The sequence below is a fragment of the Lagopus muta genome (genome assembly GCF_023343835.1).
Source record: "Lagopus muta isolate bLagMut1 chromosome 3 unlocalized genomic scaffold, bLagMut1 primary SUPER_3_unloc_1, whole genome shotgun sequence".
NCBI lineage: Eukaryota > Metazoa > Chordata > Aves > Galliformes > Phasianidae > Lagopus > Lagopus muta.
In genome coordinates, this window is record NW_026040150.1 from 64,243 (window position 1) to 84,772 (window position 20,530).

Below are 20,530 nucleotides of genomic sequence, written 5' to 3' on the forward strand. Positions count from 1 at the left end.
ATGGGGACAATGGGGACAATGGGGACATTGGGGACATTGGGGACAATGGGGTGGTGACACTGCAGACAGTGGGGACATTGGGGACAACGGAGATGTGGGGGAAACATTGGGACATTGGGGACGTGGGGACATTGGGGAATGTGGGGGGACACTGGTGACAGTGGGGACATTGGGGACATGGGGACATGGGGACACTGGGGGGGACATGGGGGTGGTGACACTGGGGACAATGGGGACAACAGAGATGTGGGGGAGACGTTGGGTTCATGGGGGGGGACAGTGGGGGACAATGGGGACATTGGGGATGTGGGGGGGCATTGGGGACAATGGGGTGGTGACTCTGGTGGACTTTGGGGGCATTGGGGATGTGGGGACATCGGGGATGCAGGGGGTGACATTGGGGATGTGGAGAGGACATCGGGGTGGTGGCACTGGGGACAGTGGGGACATTGGGGACAATGGAGATGTGGAGGAGACATTGGGTTCGTGGGGGGACACTGGGGACACTGGGGACATTGGGACATTGGGGTGGTGGCACTGGGGACAGCGAGGACATCAGGGCGTCGGCGTTGGGAACACAGGGGACACAGGGGGACGTGGGGGGGACATTGGGGACAACAGGGGCATCGGGGACATTGGGGACATTGGGGTGATGACACTGCAGACAGTGGGGACATTGGGGACAATGGAGATGTGGGGGAAACATTTGGGACATTGGGGACGTGGGGACATCAGGAATGTGGGGGGACATTGGGGTGGTGGCATTGGGAACATTGGGGGACATTGGGGACAGTGGGGACATTGGGGACAATGGGGACATGGGGACACTGGGGGGGACATTGGGGTGGTGACACTGGGGACATTGGGAACATTGGAGATGTGGGGGGAACATTGGGGACAGTGGGAACATTGATGACGTGGGGGGGACATTTGGGACACTGTGGACATTGGGGACATTGGGAACGTGGGGATGAGGGGAGGACATGGGGGTGGTGACACTGGGGACAATGGGGACAACGGAGATGTGGGGGAGACATTGGGTTCATGGGGGGGACAGTGGGGACAGTGGGGACATTGGGGATGTGGGAGGACATCGGGGTGGTGGCACTGGGGACATTGGGGACATTGGGGACATTGGTGATGTGGGGGGACATTGGGGTCAATGGGGACATTGGGGTCAATGGGGACATTGGGGACAATGGGGACATTGGGGTCAATGGGGACATTGGGGACAATGGGGACAATGGGGACAATGGGGACATTGGGGACAATGGGGACAATGGGGACATTGGGGACATTGGGGACAATGGGGACATTGGGGACAATGGGGACATTGGGGACATTGGGGACATTGGGGACAATGGGTGACATTGGGGACATTGGGGACATTGGGGACAATGGGGACAATGGGGACATTGGGGACATTGGGGACACTGGGGACAATGGGGACATTGGGGACAATGGGGCCACGGTGGCGCTGCTCACCCCGGAAGTAGGCGGCCAGCGCCAGCAGGAGCCCCACGGCGGCGCCGTTGTGCGGCGGAGGGGAGCAGGGAGCGCTGAGCACCAGCGCCTCCGTGCGGGCGGCCGCGGGGAGCGCGCAGGATGCCGTACACGTTGGTGCCGCGCCACCGCCTGCGGGGAACGCGCGTCGTGGGCGGGCCCAGAGATGGCCTATGGATGGCCCCACGGCTGCCCCATAGATGGGCCCATAGCTGCCCCATAGATGGCCCATAGCTGCCCCATAGATGGCCCCATAGCTGCCCCATAGATGGCCTATGGATTGGCCCCACGGCTGCCCCATAGATGGCCCATAGCTGCCCCATAGATGGCCCATAGCTGCCCCATAGATGGCCTATGGATGGCCCCACGGCTGCCCCATAGATGGCCCCATAGATGGCCTATGGATGACCCACAGCTGCCCCATAGATGGCCCATAGCTGCCCCATAGATGGCCTATGTATGGCCCATAGCTGCCCCATAGATGGCCCATGGCTGCCCCACAGCTGCCCCATAGATGGCCTATGGATGGCCCATAGCTGCCCCATAGATTGGCTATGGATGCCCCATGGCTGCCCCATAGATGGCCCATAGCTGCCCCCATAGATGGCCTATGATGTCCCCATAGCTGCCCCATAGATGGCCTATGGATGTCCCCATAGCTGCCCCATAGATGGCCTATGGATGGCCCATAGCTGCCCCATAGATGGCCCATAGCTGCCCCATAGATGGCCCATGGCTGCCCCATAGATGGCCTATGGATGGCCCATAGATTGCCCATAGCTGCCCCATAGCTGCCCCATAGATGGCCTATGGATGACCCACAGCTGCCCCATAGATAGCCCAAAGCTGCCCCATAGCTGCCCCATAGCTGCCCCATAGATGGCCAATTGGATGCCCCACGGCTGCCCCATAGATGGCCCATAGCTGCCCCATAGCTGCCCCATAGATGGCCCACAGCTGCCCCATAGCTGGCCCATAGCTGCCCCATAGATGTCCCACAGCTTCCTCATAGATTGGCCCATAGCTGCCCCATAGATGGCTCACAGCTGCCCCATAGATGGCCCATAGGTGGCCTATGGATGACCTATAGCTGCCCCATAGCTGCCCCACGGCTGCCCCATAGATGACCCACAGCTGCCCCATAGATGGCCCAATGATGCCCTATAGATGGCCTTATGGGATGACCCACAGCTGCCCCATAGATGGCCCAATGCTGCCCCATAACTGCCCCATAGATGGCCTATGGATGCCCCATAGCTGCCCCATAACTGCCCCACAGCTGCCCCATAGATGGCCCACAGCTATCCCACGGCTGCCCCATAGATGGCAGATAGATGGCCCACAGCTGCCCCATAGATGGCCCATAGATGGCCCATAGCTGCCCCATAGATGGCCCACAGCTGCCCCACAGATGGCCCATAGCTGCCCCATAGATGGCTCACAGCTGCCCCATAGATGTGCCCATGGCTGCCCCACAGATGGCCCATAGCTGCCCCATAGATGGCCCATAGCTGCCCCACGGCTGCCCCATAGATGGCCCATAGCTGCCCCATAGATGGCACATAGCTGCCCTATAGATAGCCCATAGCTGCCCTATAGATGGCCCCAAGCTGCCCCATAGTTGGCCCACAGGCTGCCCCATAGATGGCCTACGGATGGCCCATAGCTGCCCCATAGCTGCCCCACAGCTGCCCCATAGATGGCCCCCATAACTCCCCTCTCATCACCACCCCATAGCACTGCCCCCCCACCCTCCCCATCCCCCCCATAGCACTGCCCCCCATCCCCCATCACCACCCCATAGCACTGCCCCTCCACCCCTCCCCATCCCCCCCCATTCCCTCCCATCCTCCCCCATAGCAGCGACCCCCCCACCGCCCCCCCCCATAGCACTGCCCCCCCCCATCCCCCATCACCACCCCATAGCACTGCCCCCCATCCCCCATCACCACCCCATAGCACTGCCCCTCCACCCTCCCCATCCCCCCCCATTCCCTCCCATCCTCCCCCATAGCAGCGACCCCCCCCACCGCCCCCCCCCATAGCACTGCCCCCCCCCATCCCCCATCACCACCCCATAGCACTGCCCCCCCCCATTCCCTCCCATCCCCCCCCATAGCAGCGACCCCCCCACCCTCCCCCCCCATAGCAGCGATCCCCCCCATCACCACCCCATAGCACTGCCCCCCCATTCCCCCTCATCCCCCCCCATAGCAGCGACCCCCCCCATCCCCCCCAATAGCACAGCCCCCCCATAGCACTGCCCCCCCATTCCCCCTCATCCCCCCCCATAGCAGCGACCCCCCCATCCCCCCCAATAGCACAGCCCCCCCCACCCGCCCCATCCCCCCCCCCATTCGCCCCCCATTCCCCCCATCCCCCCCCATAGCAGTGCCCCCCCATCCCCCATCACCACCCCATAGCACTGCCCCCCCACACTCCCCATCCCCCCCCCATTCCCTCCCATCCCCCCCAATAGCAGCGACCCCCCCCCACCCCCCCCTCCATAGCATCGACCCCCCCATCCCCCCCCATAGCACTGCCCCCCATTCCCCCTCATCCCCCCCCATTGCAGCTACCCCCCCCATCCCCCCCCATAGCACTGCCCCCCATTCCCCCTCATCCCCCCCCATAGCAGCGACCCCCCCATCCCCCTCAATAGCACTGCCCCCCCACCCTCCCCCATTCCCCCCCCATTCCCCCCCCATTCCCCCCATCCCCCCCCCTACAGCAGCGACCCCCCCCACCCCCCCGCCCCATAGCAGCGCCCCCCCCCCCCCCTTTCCCCCCCCCACTCACGTATCTCTCCCTGCTCTCATCGGGGAAGGGCAGCGTCCTGGCGAAGCGCTGCGTGTGAACCTCGAGGCCCAGCGCCCACATGGTGCGCTGCAGCCACTGCACCGGCATGCCGCTGGGAGGGGGGGGGGAGTCAGTAATTATCACTAATTAACGGGGAGGGGGGGGGGGGCAAGGGGGGGGGGATGTGGGGCACTGAAACCCCCCCCCCCCCCTCGTTGCTGTCAGTGAACCCATATGCTTCCCCCCCCCCCCCCCCCCCACATCCCCAGGGCTGCAGCCGTGACCAGAAATGCCCCTATAGGAGGGGGGGGGGGGGGCAAAAATGGGGGGGGGGGGGGGGCGGAATGGGGGGGGGGGGGCGGATGTGGGGAAATATGGGGAGAATGGGGGGGGGGGGGGATGTGGGGCACGGGACCCCTCCCCCCCCATTGCTGGGTAATGAACCCAAATCCCCCCCCCCTGGGATCCAAAACGCCCCTATGGGAGGGGGTGGGGGGGCAAAAAGGGGGGGGGTGAGGGGCCAAAAACGGGGGTGGGGGTGGGGAAATATGACGAGAATTGGGGGGGGGAATGTGGGGCACAATCCCCCCCCCACCCTACAGACCCCCCCCAAATTGTCCCCCCCCAATCCCCATAATCCCCTCAATACCCCCCCATTACTTCCCCCCCCAATCCCCCCCCACCCTACAGACCCCCCCAACCCCCCCCAATTCCCCCCAACCCCCCCACTTCCCTTTCCCAACCCCCCCCCCACCCTACAGACCCCTCCCAAATTGTCCCCCCCCAATCCCCATCATCCCCCCCACCTCCATTCTGCTCCCCAATCCCCCCCCACCCTACAGACCCCCCCAATCCCCCCCCCAAATTGCCCCCCAATTCCCCCCCCAATTCCCTTTCCCAAGCCCCCCCACCCTACAGACCCCCCCCAATTTCCCCCCCCATATCTTCCCCCCCATCACTCCCTCAAACCCCCCCAATCCCCCCCCCAACCCCCCCATTTCTTCCCCCCCAAACCCCCCTAAACCCCCCCCAACCCCCACCCCCCATTCTTCCCCCCAATCCCCCCCCTCTACAGACCCCCCCCAATTCCCCCCCCATTTCTTCCCCCCTCCCCAATCCCCCCCCATTTCTTCCCCCCCAATCCCTCCCTCAACCCCCCCCAATCCCCCCCCATTACTTCCCCCCCAATCCCCCCCACCCTACAGACCCCCCAACCCCCCCCCACTTCCCTTTCCCAAGCCCCCCCCCACCCTACAGACCTATCCCAAATTGCCCCCCCCCCAAATTGTCCCCCCCCAATCCCCATCATCCCCCCACCCCCATTCTTCCCCCCAATCCCCCCCCCTACAGACCCCCCCAATTCTCCCGCCCATTTCCTCCCCCCCTCAACCCCCCATTTCTTCTCCCCCCCAATCCCTCCCCAACCCCCCCAATTCCCCCCCCAATCCCCCCCCCATTTCTTCCCCCCAATCCCCCCCTCTACAGACCCCCCCCAATTCCCCCCCATTTCTTCCCAACTCCCCAATCCCCCCCATTTCTTCCCCCCCCAATTTCCCCCCCCAATCCACCCCCAATTCCCCCCCCAATCCCCCCCCATTTCCTCCCCCCTAGCCCCCCCCATTTCTTCTCCCCCCCAATCCCTCCCCAACCCCCCCAATCCCCCCCCAAATCCCCTCCATTACTTCTTCCCCCCCCAATCCCTCCCTCAAACCCCCCCAATTCCCCCCCCCAATCCCCCCCATTTCTTCCCCCCAATCCCCCCCACCCTACAGACCCCCCCAATCCCCCCCCCATTTCTTCCCCCCTCCCCAATCCCCCCCCCCATTTCTTCCCCCCCAATCCCTCCCTCAACCCCCCCCAATCCCCCCCCCATTACTTCCCCCCCAATCCCCCCCACCCTACAGACCCCCCCAACCCCCCCCACTTCCCTTTCCCAAGCCCCCCCCACCCTACAGACCTATCCCAAATTGCCCCCCCCCCAAATTGTCCCCCCCCAATCCCCATCATCCCCCCACCCCCATTCTTCCCCCCCAATCCCCCCCCCATTTCTTCCCCCCAATCCCCCCCTCTACAGACCCCCCCCAATTCCCCCCCATTTCTTCCCAACTCCCCAATCCCCCCCATTTCTTCCCCCCCCAATTTCCCCCCCCAATCCACCCCCAATTCCCCCCCCAATTCTCCCCCCATTTCCTCCCCCCCTCAACCCCCCCATTTCTTCTCCCCCCCAATCCCTCCCCAACCCCCCCAATTCCCCCCCCAATCCCCCCCCCATTTCTTCCCCCCAATCCCCCCCTCTACAGACCCCCCCCAATTCCCCCCCATTTCTTCCCAACTCCCCAATCCCCCCCATTTCTTCCCCCCCCAATTTCCCCCCCCCAATCCACCCCCAATTCCCCCCCCAATCCCCCCCCATTTCCTCCCCCCCTAGCCCCCCCCATTTCTTCTCCCCCCCAATCCCTCCCCAACCCCCCCAATCCCCCCCCAAATCCCCTCCATTACTTCTTCCCCCCCCAATCCCTCCCTCAAACCCCCCCAATTCCCCCCCCCAATCCCCCCCCATTTCTTCCCCCCAATCCCCCCCACCCTACAGACCCCCCCAATCCCCCCCCATTTCTTCCCCCCCTCCCCAATCCCCCCCCATTTCTTCCCCCCCAATCCCTCCCTCAACCCCCCCCAATCCCCCCCCTTTACTTCCCCCCCAATCCCCCCCACCCTACAGACCCCCCCAACCCCCCCCACTTCCCTTTCCCAAGCCCCCCCCCACCCTACAGACCTATCCCAAATTGCCCCCCCCCCCAAATTGTCCCCCCCCAATCCCCATCATCCCCCCACCCCCATTCTTCCCCCCAATCCCCCCCCCTACAGACCCCCCCAATTCTCCCCCCATTTCCTCCCCCCCTCAACCCCCCCATTTCTTCTCCCCCCCAATCCCTCCCCAACCCCCCCAATTCCCCCCCCCAATCCCCCCCCCATTTTCTTCCCCCCAATCCCCCCCTCTACAGACCCCCCCCCAATTCCCCCCCATTTCTTCCCAACTCCCCAATCCCCCCCATTTCTTCCCCCCCCAATTTCCCCCCCCAATCCACCCCCAATTCCCCCCCCAATCCCCCCCCCCATTTTCCTCCCCCCCTAGCCCCCCCCATTTCTTCTCCCCCCCAATCCCTCCCCAACCCCCCCAATCCCCCCCCAAATCCCCTCCATTACTTCTTCCCCCCCCAATCCCTCCCTCAAACCCCCCCAATTCCCCCCCCCAATCCCCCCCCATTTCTTCCCCCCAATCCCCCCCACCCTACAGACCCCCCCAATCCCCCCCCATTTCTTCCCCCCTCCCCAATCCCCCCCCCATTTCTTCCCCCCAATCCCTCCCTCAACCCCCCCCAATCCCCCCCCATTACTTCCCCCCCAATCCCCCCCCACCCTACAGACCCCCCCAACCCCCCCCACTTCCCTTTCCCAAGCCCCCCCCACCCTACAGACCTATCCCAAATTGCCCCCCCCCCCAAATTGTCCCCCCCAATCCCCATCATCCCCCCACCCCCATTCTTCCCCCCAATCCCCCCCCCCATTTCTTCCCCCCAATCCCCCCCTCTACAGACCCCCCCCAATTCCCCCCCATTTCTTCCCAACTCCCCAATCCCCCCCATTTCTTCCCCCCCAATTTCCCCCCCCAATCCACCCCCAATTCCCCCCCCAATTCTCCCCCCATTTCCTCCCCCCCTCAACCCCCCCATTTCTTCTCCCCCCCAATCCCTCCCAACCCCCCCAATTCCCCCCCAATCCCCCCCCCATTTCTTCCCCCCAATCCCCCCCTCTACAGACCCCCCCCAATTCCCCCCCATTTCTTCCCAACTCCCCAATCCCCCCATTTCTTCCCCCCCACCCCAATTTCCCCCCCCAATCCACCCCCAATTCCCCCCCCAATCCCCCCCCATTTTCCTCCCCCCCTAGCCCCCCCCATTTCTTCTCCCCCCCAATCCCTCCCCAACCCCCCCAATCCCCCCCCAAATCCCCATCCATTACTTCTTCCCCCCCCCAATTCCCTCCCTCAAACCCCCCCAATTCCCCCCCCCAATCCCCCCCCATTTCTTCCCCCCAATCCCCCCCACCCTACAGACCCCCCCAATCCCCCCCCATTTCTTCCCCCCTCCCCAATCCCCCCCCATTTCTTCCCCCCCAATCCCTCCCTCAACCCCCCCCAATCCCCCCCCTTTACTTCCCCCCAATCCCCCCCACCCTACAGACCCCCCCAACCCCCCCCACTTCCCTTTCCCAAGCCCCCCCCACCCTACAGACCCCTCCCAAATTGTCCTCCCCCCCAAATTGTCCCCCCCCAATCCCCATCATCCCCCCACCCCCATTCTTCCCCCCAATCCCCCCCCCCTACAGACCCCCCCAATTCTCCCCCCATTTCCTCCCCCCCTCAACCCCCCCATTTCTTCTCCCCCCCAATCCCTCCCCAACCCCCCCTATTCCCCCCCCAATCCCCCCCCCATTTCTTCCCCCCAATCCCCCCCTCTACAGACCCCCCCAATTCCCCCCCATTCTTCTTCCCCCCTCCCCAATCCCCCCCATTTCTTCCCCCCCCAATTTCCCCCCCCCAATCCACCCCCAATTCCCCCCCCAATCCCCCCCCATTTCCTTCCCCCCCTAGCCCCCCCCATTTCTTCTCCCCCCCAATCCCTCCCCCAACCCCCCCCAATCCCCCCCAAATCCCCTCCATTACTTCTTCCCCCCCCAATCCCTCCCTCAAACCCCCCCAATTCCCCCCCCCAATCCCCCCCCATTTCTTCCCCCCAATCCCCCCCACCCTACAGACCCCCCCAATCCCCCCCCCATTTCTTCCCCCCTCCCCAATCCCCCCCCCATTTCTTCCCCCCAATCCCTCCCTCAACCCCCCCCAATCCCCCCCCATTACTTCCCCCCCAATCCCCCCCACCCTACAGACCCCCCCAACCCCCCCCACTTCCCTTTCCCAAGCCCCCCCCACCCTACAGACCTATCCCCAAATTGCCCCCCCCCCAAATTGTCCCCCCCCAATCCCCATCATCCCCCCACCCCATTCTTCCCCCCAATCCCCCCCCCATTTCTTCCCCCCCCATTTCTTCCCCCCCATTTCTTCCCCCCCCATTTCTTCCACCCCAATCCCTCCCCAACCCCCCCAATCCCCCCCCAAATCCCCCCATTACTTCTTCCCCCCCCAATCCCTCCCTCAAACCCCCCCCAATTCCCCCCCCCCATTTCTTTCCCCCCCATTACTTCCCCCCCAATCCCCCCCCCAATCCCTCCCTCAACCCCCCCAATCCCCCCCCCATTTCCTCCCCCTCTCAACACCCCCCATTTCTTCCCCCCCAATCCCTCCCTCAAACCCCCCCAATTCCCCCCCCATTTCCTCCCCCCCCAACCCCCCCCATTTCTTTCCCCCCAATCCCCCCCCAATTCCCCCCCAATCCTCCCTAAACCCCCCCCAACCCCCACCCCCATTCTTCCCCCAATCCCCCCCCAATTCCCCCCCAACCCCCCCCAACTCCCTTCCCCCCAATCCCCCCCACCCTACAGACCCCCCCCAATCCCCCCCCTCCATTTCTTCCCTCCCCCCAATCCCTCCCTCAACCCCCCCCAATTCCATCCCCATTACTTCCCCCCCCATCCTCCCCGCAATTCCCCCCCATTTGTTCCCCCCCCAAACTCCCCCCAATCCCCCCCCATTTCTTCCTCCCCCCCCAATCCCACCCTCAACCCCCCCTCCCCCATTCTTCCCCCCAATCCCCCCCACCCTATGGTCCCCTCCCAATTCCCCCCCCTCAATCCCCCCCCCCATTTCTTCCCCCTCCAATCCCTCCCTCAAACCCTCCCCCAAATCCCCCCCCCATTTCTTCCCCCCCCAATCCCTCCCTCAACCCCCCCCAATTCCCCCCCATTACTTCCCCCCCCAATTCCCCCCTCTACAGACCCCCCCAATCCCCCGCCCCCATTTCTTCCCCCCCAATCCTTCCCTCAAACCCCCCCCCAATTCCCCCCCCAATTCCCCCCCCATTTCCTCCCCCCAACCCCCCCCATTTCTTCCCCCCAATCCCCCCCCAATTCCCCCCCAATCCCCCCTAAACCCCCCCCCAACCCCCCACCCCCATTTATTCCCCCCCCAATCCCTCCCTCAAACCCCCCCAATTCACCCTCCATTTCCTCCCCCCCCCAATTCCTCCCCCATTACTTCCCCCCAATCCCCCCCCAATTTCCCCCCCCCACCCCTCAACCCCCCCCCATTTCCTCCCTCCCCCCAATCCCCCCTCAAACCCCCCCCCCATTTCCTCCCCCCCCCCAATCCCCCCCCAATTCCCTCCCAATCCCCCCTAAACCCCCACCCAATTCCCCCCCCCATTTCCTCCCCCCCAAATTCCCCCCCATTTCTCCCCCCCAATCCCTCCCTCAACACCCCCAATCCCATTTCTTCCCCCCCAATCCCCCCCCCAATTCCCCCCAATCCCCCCTAAAACCCCCCCCAACCCCCACCCCCATTTCTTCCCCCCAATCCCCCCACCCTTCAGACCCCCCCCAATCCCCCCCCATTTCTTCCCCTCCCATTTATTCTCCCCCCCGAATTCCCCCCCAATCCTCCCTAAACCCCCCCAACCCCCCCCATTCTTCCCCCCAATTCCCCCCCCATTTCTTCCCCCCCAATCCCCCCCCCATTTTATCCCCCTCCATTTATTCTCCCCCCCATTTCTTCCCCCCCCATTTCCTTCCCCCCCAATCCCCCCCCCATTACTTCCCCCCCCCAAACCCTCCCTCAACCCCCCCCAATACCCCCCCAACTCCCCCCCATTTCTTCCCCCCAATCCCCCCTAAACCCCCCCCAACCCCCACCCCCATTTCTTCCCCCCAATCCCCCCACCCTACAGACCCCCCCAATCCCCCCCCCATTTCTTCCCCCCCCCATTTATCCCCCCCCATTTCTTCCTCCCCCCAATCCCTCCCTCAACCCCCCCCAATTCCCCCCCCAATCCCCCCCCCCCATTTCTTCCCCCCCCAATTCTCCCCCCCCATTTCTTTCCCCCCCAATCCCTCCCTCAAACCCCCCCTACCCCCCCCATTTCTTTCCTCCCCCATTCTTCCCCCCCATTTATTCCCCCCCAATCCCTCCCTCAAACCCCCCCCAATTCCCCCCCCAATCCCCCCCCATTTCCTCCCCCCCTCAACCCCCCCCAATCCCCCCCCCAATTCCCCCTAAACCCCCCCCAACCCCCACCCCCATTCTTCCCCCCAATCCCACCCCCATTTCTTCCCCCCAATCCCCCCCATTTCTTCCCCCCCCAATCCCTCCCACAACCCCCCCCAATTCCCCCCCAATCCCCCCTAAACCCCCCCCCAACCCCCACCCCCATTCTTCCTCCCAACCCCCCCCATTTCGCTTGCCCCCCCCCAATACCCCCCCCATTACTTCCTCCCCCAATTCCCCCCTAAACCCCCCCCAACCCCCACCCCCCATTCTTCCCCTCAATCCCCCCAGTTTCCTCCCCGCCCCCCCAATCCTCCCCCCAATTCCCCCCCCCATTTCTTCCCCCCCCATTTATTCTCCCCCCCAATCCCTCCCTCATTACTTCCCCCCCCCAATCCCTCCCTCAACCCCCCCAATTCCCCCCCCAATTCCCCCCCCATTTCTTCCACCCCAATCCCCCCCCATTACTTCTTCCCCCCCAATCCCTCCCACAACCCCCCCCCCAATTCCCCCCCCAAATCCCCCCCATTTCTTCCCCTCCCCAATCCCTCCCCCAAACCCCCCCCAACCCCCCCCCAATCCCCCCAATTCTCACCCCCATTTCTTCCCCCCCCAATCCCCCCCTCAATCCCCCCCAATTCTCCCCCCCCATTTCTTTCCCCCCCAATCCCTCCCTCAATCCCCCCCCTACCCCCCCTCATTTCTTTCCCCCCCAATCCCTCCCTCAATCCCCCCCCTACCCCCCCTCATTTCTTTCCTCCCCCATTTCTTCCCCCCCCATTTATTCCCCCCCCAATCCCTCCCTAAACCCCCCCAAGCCCCCCCCAATTATTCCCCCCCCCAATCCCTCCCTCAAACCCCCCCAATCCCCCCCTCCATTTCTTCCCCCCCCCCAATTCTCCCCCCATTTCCTCCCCCCCCAATTCTCCCCCCAATCCCCCCCCTCCATTTCTTCCCCCCCCCAATTCTCCCCCCAATCCCCCCCCTCCATTTCTTCCCCCCCCCAATTCCACCCCCATTTCCTTCCCCCCCCAATCCCCCCCCCATTACTTCCCCCCCCCCAAACCCTCCCTCAACCCCCCCAATACCCCCCCAACCCCCCCCATTTCTTCCCCCCCAAACCCCCCTAAACCCCCCCCAACCCCCACCCCCCATTCTTCCCCCCAATCCCCCCCTCTACAGACCCCCCCAATCCCCCCCAGTTATTCCCCCCCCATTTCTTCCTCCCCCCCCAATCCCTCCCTCAATCCCCCCCCCAATTCTCCCCCCCCCATTTCTTTCCCCCCCAATCCCTCCCTCAAAGCCCCCCAATTCTCCCTCCATTTCCTCCCCCCCCAATTCCCCCCCCATTACTTCCCCCCAATCCCCCCCCCATTTCCGCCCCCCCCCCCACCCCCCAATCCCCCATTTCCTCCCCCCCCTTTCCTCCCCCCCAATTTCCCCCCCCCTTTCCTCCCCCCCCAATTTCCCCCCCCCAATTCCCCCCCCATTTCCTCCCCCCCCAATCCCCCCCCCATTTCCTCCCCCCCCCTTTCCTCCCCCCCCAATTTCCCCCCCCAATCCACCCCCAATTCCCCCCCCAATCCTCCCCCATTTCCTCCCCCCCCTTTCCTCCCCCCCCAATTTCCCCCCCCCAATTCCCCCCCCATTTCCTCCCCCCACCCAATCCACCCCCAATTCCCCCCCCAATCCCCCCCCAATTCCTCCCCCCCTTTCCTCCCCCCCCAATTTCCCCCCCCCAATCCACCCCCAATTCCCCCCCCAATCCCCCCCTCATTTCTTCCCCCCCCCATTTCCTCCCCCCCCCAATCCCCCCCCATTTCCTCCTCCCCCAATCCCCCCCCATTTCCTCCCCCCCCAATTCCCCCCCAATTCCCCCCCAATCCCCCCCCCATTTCCTCCCCCCCCAATTTCCCCCCCCCAATCCCCCCCCCATTTCTTCCCCCCCCATTTCCTCCCCCCCCAATCCCCCCCCCATTTCCTCCCCCCCCATTTCCCCCCCCCCCAATCCCCCCCCATTTCCTCCCCCCCCAATTCCCCCCTTCCTCCCCCCCCCAATTCCCCCCCCATTACTTCCCCCCAATCCCCCCCCAATTTCCCCCCCCCCACCCCGCAATCCCCCCCCCCATTTCCTCCCCCCCCCAAATCCCCCCCTCAAACCCCCCCCCCATTTCCTCCCCCCCCCAATCCCCCCCTCAAACCCCCCCCCATTTCCTCCCCCCCCCAATCCCCCCCTCAAACCCCCCCCATTTCCCCCCAATGCCCCCCTCAAAACCCCCCCCCATTTCCTCCCCCCCCCCAATTCCCCCCCCAATCCTCCCTAAACCCCCCAACCCCCACCCCCATTCTTCCCCCCAATCCCCCCCCCATTTCTTCCCCCTCCATTTATTCTCCCCCCCCAACCCCCCCCCAATTCCCCCACCCAATACCCCCAATTCCCCCCCCCCCATTTCTTCCCCCCCAATCTCCCCCCCCATTTCCTCCCCCCCCCCCCTCACCCCGGCGGCCCGGCGCTGCGCCTCGAACTCGTTGCCGTAGGCGGCGGCCTTGGCGCCGTGCTGGAAGCGCTCCTCCACCATGGTGGAGCCCATGGCGTTCTCGGACATGGAGCTGCGCGGCGCCAGGGGGGGCAGCGCCGCGAACCACAGCAGCGCCAGCGAGTAGCACACAGCGCTGCGGGGGGAGGGGGGCACTTATAGGGTCACTTATGGGGTTACGGGGTCACTTATGGGGGTTATGGGGTCATTTATAGGGTTATGGGGTCACTTATGGGGTCACTTATGGGGTTATGGGGGCACTTATGGGGTCACTTATGGGGTTATGGGGGCACTTATGGGGTTATGGGATGGGGGGCAGCGCCGCGAACCACAGCAGCGCCAGCGAGTAGCACACAGCGCTGCGGGGGGAGGGGGTCACTTATAGGGTCACTTATGGGGTCACTTATGGGGTTATGGGGTCACTTATGGGGTGATGGGGTCATTTATAGGGTTATGGGGTCACTTATGGGGTCACTTATGGGGTCACTTATGGGGTTATGGGGTCACTTATGGGGTTATGGGATGGGGGGCAGCGCCGCGAACCACAGCAGCGCCAGCGAGTAGCACACAGCGCTGGGGGGGGAGGGGGCACAATAGGGTCACTTATGGGGTCACTTATGGGGTTATGGGGGCACTTATGGGGTCACTTATGGGGTTATGGGGTCACTGCTGGGGTTATGGGGTCTGTATGGGGTTATGGGGTCACTTATGGGGTCACTTATGGGGTCACTTATGGGGTTATGGGGTCACTTATGGGGTTATGGGATGGGGGGCAGCGCCAGCGAGTAGCACAGCACGCTGCAGGGGGAGGGGGGCACAATGGGGTTATGGGGTCTGTATGGGGTTATGGGGTCACTTATGGGGTCTGTATGGGGTTATGGGGTCATTTATGGGGTCACTTATGGGGTTATGGGGTCACTGGTGGGGTTATGGGGTCTGAATGAGGTTATGGGGTCACTTATGGGGTTATGGGATGGGGGGCAGCGCCACGAACCACAGCAGCGCCAGCGAGTAGCACAGAGCACTGCGGGGTTATGGGGGCAGAATGGGGTTATGGGGTCACTTATGGGGTTATGGGGTCTGAATGGGGTTATGGGGTCACTTATGGGGTCTGTATGGGGTTATGGGGTCACTTGTGGGGTCACTTATGGGGTTATGGGGTCACTTATGGGGTCTGTGTGGGGTTATGGGGTCACTTATGGGGTTATGGGGGCACTTATGGGGTCTGTATGGGGTTATGAGGTCATTTATGGGGTTATGGGGTCACTTATGGGGTCACTTATGGGGTCACTTATGGGGTCACTTATGGGGTTATGGGATGGGGGGCAGCGCCACGAACCACAGCAGCGCCAGTGAGTAGCACAGAGCGCTGCGGGGTTATGGGGGCAGAATGGGGTCAGAATGGGGTCACTTATGGGGTTATGGGGTCTGGATGGGGTTATGGGGTCATTTATGGGGTTATGGGGTCACTTATGGGGTTATGGGGGCACTTATGGGGTTATGGGGTCACTTATGGGGTCACTTATGGGGTCACTTATGGGGTTATGGGGTCTGTATGGGGTTATGGGGTCACTTATGGGGTCTGTGTGGGGTTATGGGGTCACTTATGGGGTTATGGGGTCACATATGAGGCCATATAGGGTGAAATGGGGCCATATAAGGCCATATAGGGATATATGGGGCAGGGTGGGGCCGTATGGGGCCATATAGGGATATATGGGGCAGGGTGGGGCCGTATGGGGCCATGTGGGGTGAGATGGGGCCATATGGGGCCGTATAGGGTGAGGTGGGTTAGAGTGGGGCCATGTGGGGCCATATAAGGATATATGGGGCATGCTAGGGGTCATATGGGGCCATATAGGAATATATGGGGCAGGGTGGAGCCATATGGGGCATATAGGGATATATGGGGCAGGCCGGGGCCATATGGGGCCATATAGGGATATATGGGGCAGGATAGGGTCATATGGGGTCATATGTGGTGAGGTGGGGCCATATGGGGCCATATAGGGATATATGGGGCCATATAGGGGTATATGGGGCAGGGTGGGGCCATATGGGGCCATATGGGGTGAGGTGGGGTCATATGGGGCCATATAGGGATATGTGGGGCAGGGTGGGGCCATATGGGGCCATATAGGGATATATGGGGCAGGGTGGGGTCATATGGGGCCATATGGGATGAGGTGGGGTCATATGGGGCCATATACGGTTATATGGGGCCATATAGGGATATATGGGGCAGGGTGGTGCCATATGGGGCCATATAGGGATGTATGGGGCAGAGTGGGGCCATGTGGGGCCATACAGGAATATATTGGGCCATATAGGGATATATGGGGCAGGATGGGGTCATATGGGATCATATGGGGTGAGGCAGGGCCATATGGGGCCATATAGCGATATATGGGGCAGGGTGGGGCCGTATGGGGCATATAGGGATATATGGGGCAGGGTGGGGCCATATGGGGCCATATAGGGATATATGGGGCAAGGGTGGAGCCATATAGGGATATATGGGGCAGGGTGGGGCCATATGGGGCCATATGGGGTGAGATGGGGTCATATGGGGCCATATAGGGATATATGGGGCCATATAGAGGTATATGGGGCATGATGGGGCCATATGGGGTCATATGGGGTGAGGTGGGGCCATATAGGGTGAGGTGGGGCCATATGGGGCCATATAGGGATATATGGTGCAGGAAGGGGTCATATGGGGCCATGTGGGGCCATATAGGGTTACATGGGGCAAGGTGGAGCCATGTGGGGCCATATAGGGATATATGGGGCAGGTTGGGGCCATGTGGGGCTATAGGGGGCCATATAGGGATATATGGGGCCATGTGGGGCCATATGGGGCCATATAGCGTTATATGGGGCAGGATGGGGCCATATAGGGATATGGGGCAGGATGGGGTCATATGGGGTCATATGGGGTTAGGTGGGGCCATATGGGGCCATATAGGGGTATATGGGGCCATATAGGGACATATGGGGCAGGATGGGGTCATATGGGGCCATATGGGGTGAGGTGGGGTCATATGGGGCCATATAGGGATATATGGGGCAGGGTGGGGACGTATGGGGCCATATAGGGATACATGGGGCCATATAGGGCTATATGGGCCATATAGGGATACATGGGGCCCTATGGGGCCGTATGGGGCAGCGACGCACCATAGGGGCACATTGAAGCGCTGTAGGATGCGGGTCAGCAGGCGCCGGCACTGCGGGTCGGACAGCAGCCCCATAGCGGCACTTATGGGGCGCGCGGCGTCCCTCAGCCCCACAGGGAGCCCCGCCGCCCCACAGCTGAGAGAGCGAGGAGCTCAGCGCCCCACAAGTCAGACCCACGGCAGCTCAGCCCCCCGACTGCCCCACATCGTCCCATAGACCTCATAACCGCCCCACAGCCCCACATCTGCCCCATAACCCCACATCTGCCCCATAACCGCCCCATAGCCCCCATATCTGCCCCATAACCCCATATCTGCCCCATAACCACCCCATAATCCCCACATCCGCCCCACAGCCCCACATCTGCCCCATAACCCCATATCTGCCCCATAACCGCCCCATAGCCCCCATATCTGCCCCATAGCCCCCATATCTGCCCCATAACCCCATATGTGCCCCATAACCGCCCCATAGCCCCCATATCCGCCCCATAACCGCCCCATAGCCCCCATATCTGCCCCATAACCCCATATCTGCCCCATAACCCCATATCCACCCCATAACTGCCCCACAGCCCCCATATCTGCCCCATAACTGCCCCACAGCCCACATCATCAGCCCACAGCCCCCATATCTGCCCCATAACCCCATATCCGCCCCATAACTGCCCCACAGCCCCACATCTGCCCCACAACCCCATATCTGCCCCCCAACTGCCCCACAGCCCCCATATCGGCCCCATAACTGCCCCCATTGCCCCATATTTGCCCCATAATCACCCCACAGCCCCCATATCTGCCCCATAACCCCATATCCACCCCATAACTGCCCCACAGCCCCACATCTGCCCCACAGCTCCCATATCTGCCCCATAACCCCACATCCACCTCATAACCGCCCCACAGCCCCCATATCTGCCCCACAACCCCATATCTGCCCCATAACTGCCCTACAGCCCCATATACACCCCATAACTGCCCCACAGCCCCCATATCTGCCCCAAAAACCCCATACCCGCCCCATAACCGCCCCATTGCCCCATATTTGCCCCATAACTGCCCCACAGCTCCCACATCTGCCCCACAACCCCATATCCGCCCCATAACTGCACCCCACAGCCCCAAATCTGCCCCACAGCCCCATATCCGCCCCATAACTGCCCCACAGCCCCATATCCGCCCCAAATCTGCCCCACAGCCCCCATATCAGCCCCATATCTGCCCCACAGCCCCGTATTTGCCCCATAACTGCCCCACAACCCCATATCCGCCCCATAACTGCCCCATAGCCCCCACATCCGCCCCATAACCACCTCACAGCCCCCATATCTGCCCCCCAACTGCCCCACAGCCCCAAATCTGCCCCACAACCCCATATCCGCCCCATAACCACCCCACAGCCCCCATATCCGCCCCATAACCGTCCCACAAGCCCCATATCTGCCCCATAACCCCATATCCACCCCACACCTGCCCCACAGCCCCCATTCCTGCCCCACAAATTCCCCCCCACATCTGCCCCATAGGTGCCCCATAACCCCTCCATCTGCCCGAAACCGGCCCCACAGCCACCCCATAAATTCACCCCACATCTGCCCCACAGACCCAGGGATCCCATACCCACACACCCCATACATACAGACCCCACACACCCCATAACCCCTCACACCCCATAACCCCACACACCCCACAACCCCATACAGACCCCATAACCCCACACACCCCATAACCCCACACACCCCATAACCCCACACACCCCATAACCCCTCACACCCCATACATACAGACCCCATAACCCCACACACCCCATAACCCCACACACCCCCATAACCCCACACCCCACAAACCCACAAACCCCACACACCCCACACCCACTGACCCCATAACCCCTCACACCCCATACCCACAGACCCCACAACCCCATACAGACCCCATAACCCCACAACCCCACACCCACTGACCCCATACCCACAGACCCCACAACCCCCCACACCCCATAACCCCACGCACCCCATAACCCCATACAGACCCCATAACCCCATACAGACCCCATAACCCCACACCCCACAAACCCACACACCCCATAACCCCGCTGATCCCACAACCCCACACACCCCATAACTCCACACATCCCATAACCCCACACCCCATAACCCCCCACACCCCATAACCCCACACCCCATAACCCCATCACCCCTCACACCCCATAACCCCACACACCCCATAACCTCCCACACCCCATAACCCCACACCCCATAACCCCACACATCCCATAACCCCTCACATCCCATAACCCCACACCCCATCACCCCCCACACCCCATAACCCCACACCCCACAACCCCTCACACCCCATAACCCCATACAGACCCCATAACCCCACACCCCATAACTCCTCACACCCCATAACCCCACACACCCCTTACAGACCCCAGAACCCCATACAGACCCCATAACCTTCCACACCCCATAACCCCACTCACCCCATACAGACCCCATAACCCCCCACACCCCATAACCCATACAGACCCCATACAGACCCCATAACCCCCCACACCCCATAACCCCACTCACCCCATACAGACCCCATAACCCATACAGACCCCATAACCCCACACACCCCATAACCCCTCACATCCCATAACCCCACACCCCATAACCCCACTCACCCCATACAGACCCCACAACCCCCCACACCCCATAACCCCACAGCCGCCCCACATCCCTCGCCCCCCCCTCACCCGCTCTCTCACTCCGTTCCCCACCGGAACCGCCCGACCGCTCCGATGCTCCACGGAGCTCACTGCGCATGCGCGGGGGGGAGGGACTTCCGGTAAGATCGCACCAATGGGAGGGGCGGAGCTGCCCAGCGCGGAGTGGCTCTCGTCCATCCTCCTGCCGTTGACCTTCCAGGACCTTTCAGCCCAATTCCTTTACTGATCTTCCAGGACCCTTACAATAAAACCCATTCAAAGATGACCTTCCAGGACCCATCACCCCAACTCACTTATTGATCTTTCAGGACCCATCCAATACAATCCGTTTAGTGATGACCTTCCAGGACCCATCGGTCCAACCATCCCAAATCCTGTGACCTTCCAGGACCTTTCAGCCCCACCATCCCAAAATCCCTGTGCCCTTCCAGGACCTTTCAGCCCCACCATCCCAAATCCCTGTGACCTTCCAGGACCCTTCACCCCAACTCATTTATTGATCTTTCAGGACCCTTCCAATACAATCCATTTAGTGATGACCTTCCAGGACCCTTCATCCCCACCATCCCAAATCCTGTGACCTTCC

General features: G+C 62.7%; 1 protein-coding gene across 1 annotated transcript in view; it reads right to left on the bottom strand.

Annotated features, from left to right (window-relative positions):
* LOC125687458 (histone acetyltransferase KAT8-like) overlaps nucleotides 1–20,046 on the bottom strand; it is a 46,406-nt gene extending 26,360 nt beyond the window's left edge. Inside the window, exons 1-5 of the mRNA XM_048932611.1 lie at nucleotides 19,972–20,046; nucleotides 17,233–17,367; nucleotides 14,015–14,188; nucleotides 4,303–4,414; nucleotides 555–658 (exon numbers count right to left, since the gene is read on the bottom strand). Of these exons, the coding sequence (XP_048788568.1) occupies nucleotides 555–658; nucleotides 4,303–4,414; nucleotides 14,015–14,188; nucleotides 17,233–17,306 (464 nt within the window). The 5' untranslated portion in view covers nucleotides 17,307–17,367; nucleotides 19,972–20,046. The remainder of the gene's footprint in view (nucleotides 1–554; nucleotides 659–4,302; nucleotides 4,415–14,014; nucleotides 14,189–17,232; nucleotides 17,368–19,971) is intronic.
* Nucleotides 20,047–20,530: the final 484 nt, after the last annotated feature.